The 9,194-nt window shown below is 36.1% G+C and overlaps 1 protein-coding gene across 1 annotated transcript; it reads right to left on the bottom strand.

Moving 5' to 3' along the window:
• Positions 1-1,602: 1,602 nt before the first annotated feature.
• Positions 1,603-8,992, bottom strand: LOC148201113 (BEL1-like homeodomain protein 2). Its single transcript, XM_088113162.1, has 5 exons — positions 8,616-8,992; positions 7,116-8,435; positions 5,539-5,924; positions 4,632-4,692; positions 1,603-2,628 (listed from the first exon to the last, which is right to left on the bottom strand). The coding sequence occupies exons 2-5, from the start codon at positions 8,250-8,252 to the stop codon at positions 2,008-2,010; spliced, it is 2,205 nt and encodes a 734-aa protein (XP_087969288.1). The 5' UTR covers positions 8,253-8,435; positions 8,616-8,992; the 3' UTR covers positions 1,603-2,007.
• Positions 8,993-9,194: the final 202 nt, after the last annotated feature.

The raw sequence follows: 9,194 nt of genomic DNA, 5'->3' as shown, positions 1-9,194 counted from the left end.
ACACATTTTTTTTGTAGCCAATAACTCTAATTATTAGAACACCTACCATTTTAAAGCGTTGATTGCATTCGGGTAAGCTGTCAATTCTCTCCTTCAACTTCCTCAAGTTATAAGCAGTCTTAATGAGATTTGACAAAATTCAATAATAAAAAAAGTAATTTAGTTGGAAAATTAATCGATGACAATGAAATTTTAGAAAAGGTTATGGAAGCCTTTTCCTTTCTTCTATTCTATCTATCCCAATGGAAATCAAGTGAATTTTAAACGGTGGAAGTTAGAAGTTTTGTATTATTTGAATAATTTGAGTTTTTGTTGTGTTGTAAAGAGTTGATGGAAGATGTTGTGTAGCCCCTGATATTGAAGATCTGAAGAGTGATTTTTGCTTAGCGGGAAAAGAAGAGTTTGGTGGGTATGTGAGAGTTTTCAATTTGAAAGAGTGGATAACTTGCATTGGTAGATGAGGTGTGGTCCCGGTGTGAATTTAAGGCTCATACACAATATGTATGTTTTTCTGACTTCCATGATTGAGGTAACATGTCATGCATTAGATCAATAATGTAGTAAGATTCATTACAATAATTTGAGAGCTACATAAGTGGACAATGTGTAATCCATTCCACTCTATCAATACTCTCTACAAAGCTGTCTCTTGTCACACCCAGAGGACTGCTATGCATCACTTATATACCAAAAACAAAGAAATTATGCAACCGATGGCCGACTTCAATTTTAAGGAAAAGAAAAAACCAAACTCACACTTCATATGCACAACTTCCTAAGATTCATGTATGTCCAAAATTCTGCTCATTTGTACAACTTTGTTAGGAACACCAAAGTTGTGATTAGGAACCACTTTTGTCTAAATTAAACACTAACATTCAACGTCACTTAATAAGGATAACAACACGTGGATTTGATTATTTCATCCTAAATTTTAAAGTCAAAGTTCATCCTTACTTTCATCCCTTAAGTAAAAAAAACTTTTCATATAAGACTTTTTATAACATTTCGATTTATATCAGGAAACAAATATATTTACACATGTCAGTTTTTTTACTGTTTTAAATATATATTTTTTTTGAAAAATTATAGTTAAAAAAACATAATATTATGAAATACTCAATATAATTCTATAATTATCAAAAATATTAAATAATTAAAAAAACTAAGAAAGATTTCCTTATATAACTAAATGATCAAAGTAGAAAAAAATTAATATAATTTTAGTAGATTACACAATCAACTAAAAGTATTTTAATAATCTAAAATAGAATCGAACGTAGACAAGACAAAAATATATCTACTTTATATATTATATATTAGAAAGTAGATAAGACGAAAAAAAATATATATTATTTTCATACTCATGCTAAAATAAAAAAATTAAATTACAACAATATTTATATTATCTAGTTTATTTATCATCCGTATGACTTCTCCATTAACAATACTTTTTTAAAAAAAATATCATTATAACTTCAAACAGTTATGAGTGATTGCTCATTCGACTCTTATACCTTTTGATGTATGAAAGACAGCCGAGTTTTTGTCGAAGGAATAAAAGTAAAATCAACAATTGTACAATATTTCACGATCTTAAAGTGAAAAACAAAAAGGAACAGTTATTATTCCCATGATTAACTAGATCAAGTGCAGTCAAACTAAGCTACAAACCTTAAATAATTAATGTTGTCCATATACGGGAAAAAATCATGCAAAACAATATGCTGTACAGTTATACAATAGATACCATATATTAAGATTACACCTAATTAATAGCTAACTTGAGTTGAGACTACCTTTCTCATATAGTATTATCTTTTTCTTTTCTGTCCTTCTCCCACAATGCAAATAAGACCGATGGAGGAATAACTGAGAAAATATAAAAGTGGAAAAATGTTTTCTTTTGATGATATATATAATATAATGTGATAAAAGCATCTCCCTATATATTATTTTTTTTATTATAATATTATTATTATGTGAAGTAGTACTATATATCGAAGTTTAAATGGCTCCAAAGTCTCTAACAGAGAAAGGAGCTTTCTCCGGCATGTTCCCGGCATGGCGAAGCCCTAGGGTGAGTGACACGTCACCAACTGTGGTCCCAAATCTAATGAGTGTGGATCCAATGTCAGCACTTGCAGACGCGGTCCCAAAATCTGCTGTGACCAAGCGACACGTGTCATCAGTGGCCATTAATCTCTGTGGGGGCAGATCTGAGTCGAAGCACTGTGACCCGGGTGGTGCAATCTCAGAGGTGGTGGCGCTGACGGAGGCCATGACAGTGGTGGAGGTGGTGGTGGACTGCTTTCCTTGGTTTTCCGAGAAGCCCTGTCTATTCATTGCAACAAGTGATGAGTCGCTTTCGGTGGCATTGATATCGGATTTTTTCCCTGTTGGTTTTGTTGTTGTGATTGTTGGTGGTGCAGCTGTTGTTGCTGTTGACGTCGTAGCTGCTCCTGGTGTGCTTGGAGTTTGTGCTTGGTTCCCACTGATATTGCTGTTGTTGCTTTGGTTATTTTCTCTCTCTTCTGTACTCTCTGTTTCTTTAAGTTCTTGTTGGTACATCTCTTCCACCATGGGTTTCCACAACCGAACCCTGGCATTAATGAACCAGTTTGATACCTGAAAAAATCACGTTCCACCCATCAATCTACGTATATATATATATATATAAACACATCAAGCTCTATTCAGAAAATTCTCAATATGACTAAAGGGACGACGAACAAACTAAAACTCCAGTATCAAAGCTGTGCTTTATATCATCAAAAACTAAACTGCATGAATGCCTTGATATAAAATCCTTATTGTTGACCTTCACCGTGTGTTTTGACCCTACGAGTATATAATTTCAGTTCGATTATTTAATTGATACTATTATGAGTACAAAAAGAAAAAGGACACACAAGAGCTTCCTTTCTGCTGGCTCATTGTTGTTTGTCTTTTTCTGCTAAAGTGTGATTAGACTTCGAGGTATCTTCTCTGTGGTGTAACACAAAGGACATCAAAGATGACAGATTTAAAATATATATGTGATTAGTTACACAACAGATGAAACTATTCATCACCAGTTTCTTCTAAGAAGGGACAGTGTTTTTAGTTGTATGAGTCTAATTCTCCCCATTTCACTGACCACTATGGGGTATAGGTGCATATGGGGTGTAGTTGGAAGATAGGCACAGGTAATTAACAGTTTTTTCTTCTTCTTTTTCTCTCCAGCTCTCAGCATCTTGGTTTGCTACAGATCTAATTTAGGAGAAGATGAAATAAAAACAAAATATAGCAGAAAAATCATTTAATATTCTTGCTTCACTAATAAAAACTTCAAGCTAAACAAAAATAAAAGTAAATATGTTTAAAACACCTGATATTCTTGTAATAAAATGATAATTAAATAAATGAATCAATTTGTTCTATCACTAAAAATATCATTTCCTCTATCAAGTTTCTCTCAACCACTCACTTTTCGTAAACCGAACAAAGGTTAATTATAAGTTTTCACACATTATATTTTGTATATGACATAAACAAAGTTGATAAAAAAAATCATGAAAAACAGTAATATTCAATGACAAAACATAGTTCCTTTAAGTGCTTTGATATCATCGTCCCATCAAAATCTAGAGTTCCATACTATAGATAGAACAAGTTTTCATTATAGATTATTGAGACAAAACTTCAAAACTTCAATTTTAATTGATTAATAACACTAAAGATAATTATAAAATTGTATGAGTTAGGATAAAGTAGGAATAAAAAAACCAAATATTGAAAATAATTTATTTTTTTATTTCAATCCAGGGATAGAATAAATATGAAGAGGGACAATTTATTTTCTGTTCTATTCGGTTGAGAGTTCAAAATTTACGTGCTAAGAAAAAAGAGACATAAATGATAATGCCAAACACACAAAATTTAGAATAGAATTATATACTAGTGAAAATAAATGTGTTTATGTACAACAGTGCATGTACTTTTATATATAAAAAATATAATGTTTAAAGAGAGAGAGAGAGAGAGGTATTGGGGGACGAAGCTGCATGAACTCGAAACATGGCATTAGGAGAGACATTAACATCTGAAATATACACATTTATTCCCTCATATTTATGGTTGCTATAACGTGTAGTTGGGAGGAGGAGCAGGCAGTTTCACATGAGAGAGAAAAGAGTAATTGGAAGAGAGTGAGATGAATTGAAGACAACAAATTTATTTATAACTCTCATTGCTTCTGTACTTACTTCTGTTCATTTCATTTCAGAATTAATTATGTCTAGTGTGTAAAAGATTCGAATACTAAATTAAAACTAGACAAAAAGATAAGTATGTCTTCAGAGAAGAAAACGAAGTTTTCGACGTGAGAACAAAAAGAGAAAAGGTGACATTAAACAAGATAAAACCAGCATTGCTTAGAGAGAGACAGAAAAAAAAACCAGAGAAACAAAACTCAAAAACACGTAAGTTGCATCTGAACTCAGTGCTGGTCCCTCTTTTTTTTCCATTCATTGCTCTCTTCTTTTTTTTTATTTTTTTCTTTTTTACTTAGTCTTGTTAATGTGGGCACTTTGCATCTTATGAAATATTAAACAGTGTAGAGATTAAAGTTAAGAAAGAAATGAAGGAACCTGATTTCGCGATAGTCCAGTCTGTCGTGCCAACAGATGCTTATCTGCATCGCTTGGATACCTGAGAAAGAGACGAGAAAATGACATCAGAGTCCCTGCCTTAACTGTGTAAAAGGACACGGAGCTTTCTGTACACCTAGCTGAGTTTGAAACCTTTCTTTCTTTCCCTTCGTGGGCGTGAGAATCTAAGAGAAAGAAAGAAAGATCTATGTCCTAGCTGCCATGCCAGAAGTAAAGCAGATTACTGGACACACTGATCACTGTCTCTACTTTATCCCCTCCCCCACCCTTCCACTTAATCTCTAATCTAATTAGGCATTCAACAATATCAGAAAAAAAAAGATACTGATAAATTCATCGTAGTTAAAGCAGCGATGTGCTGTATGCATCTTTCGACCTTTTTGCTGCCAAGACAACATCCAAGGACGCTGCAATATTACTGCATTACTGTTCATCTAAACGATCGTTGGGCACATAAATAATGGCTTTTAGATTCTCTCTTTCCTTCTGCCACATCCCCTCCCTTTCTTTGTCTCTTTATTATCTTTTCAAATAAACACAAACCCTCCTGCTTTCTCTTCTTCTTAATAATTACACTATTTTCTGTATAGGGTCTTATCTTTAACTCTCAAGTCAAGAACCGTTATTATAGATAACATACACATTACTCATACTGGAAAATAGTACTATTCCATATTCAACACAGTGCTGGAACAAATGTTGCTTTCATTTTATAAATTGCTAAAAATATATTTTAGTTGTTCATTTGCTTATTTGTACAACACAATCTGTAGGTGAAGATTGTACAAGCACATGGGCGAAGAAGTAAGTAAAAGTAATAGGCAAATATGATCCTCGTGTTATAATAAGTAATGAGAAGGGAGAGAGAAAAGAGAGGAAAACTTACGGATGGAGAAAATGTTCGAAAAGCCAAGCTCTCAAAATGTTGACAGATCGTTCAGGCAAGCCTCTCTGGGGTCTCCAAGCTTCTTGTTCCATCATCCCCATCTGGTGGAAGGCTCTCTGCTGTCTTAGGCTTTGCTCAAGAACCTTAAGCCTTGGGGTCTCACCCTTGGTCAAACCTGAGGTCCCCGCCCCTTCTTTCTCTCCTAGTAGCTCGCAACTTTGCTTCAGCTGTGCTGTTATTGCGTCCTTCAGACACCGGAAATGCCGAGACATTGCTTTCTGCGCCAGTGCTGTGTATGGAACCGCCGCACCGAAACCCATCATCAGGTCAAACGAGTTCACCACCATTTGCATCTGCTCGCAGTAATGGTTGTATCTCCTGTCCACCTGAAAAAACAAAAATTTACCACGTCTAAATATTCACAACGTTGCATATTAATCAATGAGAGAACAGATCAAATAATGTTGAAGATAAAAATAACAAAAAAACTAAAAAATAAGAAAGTAAAGGCAAGAAGATGTGTTCATGCATGCTCTCATTTACTCATTCATTGTGCGGTTTGTGAAAAGCTAGATGAACCAACTTTAGCATTAATAAGGGAAAGCAACTCATGTGAAATAAATGTGGATAGTTATTAGTTAGAAAAAAAAGGCACTAACCCATGCAAACAGTGAAAGACCACTGGGCAAATTAAATATATTGATAAGTTTATGATTGTTAAATGAATGGATTAGACAGGAGAAAGACATTTTCCAACTAAGTATTTAATTTGGTTGATTGTGTGGGAGAAAGAGGAAAATAAAACACCAAATCCCAGCCAAGGAATAATAGGGATGCATTGAAGTATTCATTAATTGTTAACGTGTAGGAAGAATAATCAATCTCTTTGGTTTCTTTCTGGAAGTAACCTTCTCCACTGATAGTCTTGGCACATAAATAAAAAAAATAAAAAAATAGTAAAGGATGAATTTTGATTTATAAGAAAAGAAAAAGAAAAGCCCCTGTGAATGTGTTCAGATGAACTTAGATATGATAAAAAGGGGTTTGATTGCAATATTTCCATGATAGGTCTGGTGGATTGGTACGTGAGTGAGTGCTTTCTTCCTTGTGTTGGAGTCTATCTTACTAATGAGAAGGGACGTCGCTTCTTGATGGACGTATTCTCCTAATAGTTAGTCTCATGGTTTGCACCAAACCAAGAAACCCAAATAAAATAACATAAAGTCATCCCACCAATCAAATCCAAGGATTAAAAAAAACAGTTTTGTATTAATTAAAATAAGGAACACTTACCTACCAACTGATCCTATGAAATGGAACCCTATTATACCAGCCGGCCTTTTCCCTTTTTTCTACTTTTTTAAAAAGGTGGAAATTAATTAAAGATACCGGCCGGAGAAGAGAAGCGTGTCCTTTATAATCCTCTTGTTAATTTGGAAGACAAATAATGCAGTATTAATTAAAGGATTAAATTAAGGAAATAATTTAGAAGGAAAAGATATTGGGGGACCTTGACTCTTGATGGGGAGAGAAGGCGAGAGGAGAACAGAAAGAAAGAGAGAGATTACAATACATGCCTCGTCCAGCATTGATAGAAGTTTGACCTTCCTTCTCTGATGCTCAATCCTATCACCGGCTGACAAAGGAGGAGGAGGAATACCAGCATCTTTTGACGAAGGCGAAGAACCACCGCCACCACCATCGGGATTTGAATTAGGGTTTGAATTCTGCCTATTCGACTTGTTCTTCTTAAACTGACCCCTCCCAACACTGCAAAACTCTTCGAGCAACTCTTGTGCAGCCTTCACATACTTTGTGTTTCTCAGAACATTAACTACACCTAACGAGGATGACCCGAACCCAACATGTCCCTGCTGGTTGTTGTCGTGTCCTATCACCCCTTGCAAATGCAATGCTTGGTGATGACTGTTGTTCTTGTACGGAAATTGAACTGTTGAAGAAGAAGAAGAAGCGCCAGCTCCCACACCACCCCCTTGTTGATGATTGTAATATAGAAAACCACTGTCCCCCATCCTCAATTCCTCGGCTTTCGCTGCTTCCAGCGAAGAAGACAACGATAGCGAAAGACCTTGCCCTTCCATCACGCCTCCTTGCTGATGAGCACTCTCAGGAACCCATGTAAATTGCCCAAAAGACCCTCCCACGGCCGAACCGGTGAAACCTTGGAGGGAATTGGAAGAAGGATTGGGAAGCAACATGTGGAGTGTTGAAGAAGGAGTGGCGTGGCTTTGAGGAGGGGAAGGCGACCTCGTTTGAGGGTTCATCAGAAAAAGCTGCATGGCAGCTGCTGAGTCAGCATTAATGCTTGAAATCTGGTGCTGTGGTTGATGCTGGTTGTTATTCACACCGTTTTGGTTCTTCGAATCCCCCAATCCACCCATCATCATATTCACCCCTTGTTGCTGTCTGTTTCCGTACCACTCTCCGGCTTGCCTCGCCGCCCTAAACGTGGCCGTAACAGGCTGCTGCTCCATCAATTCAGCCGAAGCCGCATGCGGAAAATTGAACATCTCCGACAACATCCCGGCAGTCTCGTACACCGGTTCCTCTTCTTCTATCCCTACCAATGGCGCTGCCTCGAACCCTCCTTGCAACCTTACTTTGTCCCTCCGGATCTGCTGCTGTGGACTCACCCTTCCTCTCTCCAACCCATTCGGGAAGCTGAAGATTCCTGGTTGAAAATCTTGGGACATAGAATTGCAACAAGTAATCCAAGATCGAAAAGAAAACCAATGGTGTGCAGTACTAGTCTCCTCGATGAATGTAACGGCGTTCTTATTCCCATGCTAAAACCATCATCTTTATCTCTTTTCTCTGGCCAGCAAGTACCAACAAAAATAACTAAACCCTCCTCAGTAGCTTTATCCTGGTTACTTCTGTCCAATGGTTGAATTATTGATCAGTAATAAGAAGAATAATTAAAGAAATCCAGCACATCAAAAAATACTATTCACAGACAATTGAAAAAGAGAAAGAGAGAGCTAAATTCTCCTCTCTATCATTTTCAGCTTTGCTGGTATATCTAATGGCGTATGCATATGCAGACATATGTGTACCTCTTAGAGTTGCAGGATATGAAAAGATGTAAAGCACTCAGACATCCTCGGTGGTTTTGATAGCTTCCACAGTTCCTTCTTTCTCTCTCACATATAAACACAGTCACTCAATTTCTCTCTCTGTATGTTGTGGTCTCTCTTTTGTTTCTCTGGGAAATAAGAGGTCTCTGCAATCACTTCTCTAAAAAGAAAGTGCGGGCTTCACAACGATATAAAATTAAAGATGGAGGGTTTGGGGGACTGATATCATACTTGTCTCAGATAAACAGAGAGAGAGAGAGAGAAAGAAAGAACGAGAGAGTGAAGAAGAGAGAGGAAAGGGAAGCTGTCGCTCTCACCCTTCTTTGGTCTTCACCTCTTCCTTTAGTTTTTTTTCCCCACCAATAATGTCCTTTTATATATACTTTTTTTTAATCTTCTTATTCTTCTATTTCACACCATTTTCCATATTTATATAAATTGGTAATCAATTGCACACACAAGAAATATTCATCCACTCCAATGACCATAATAACCCTATCTTGTATACTCAAAAAATAGGAACAATAAGCCTTGGATTTAAGGATTGTTATTTAAGAG

This window comes from Vigna umbellata, chromosome 4, assembly GCF_029865625.1.
Source record: "Vigna umbellata cultivar VRB3 chromosome 4, Vumbellata_1.0, whole genome shotgun sequence".
NCBI lineage: Eukaryota > Viridiplantae > Streptophyta > Magnoliopsida > Fabales > Fabaceae > Vigna > Vigna umbellata.
The sequence above is the reverse complement of the archived record's forward strand: the minus strand, read 5'-3'. Positions and strand labels throughout refer to the sequence as shown.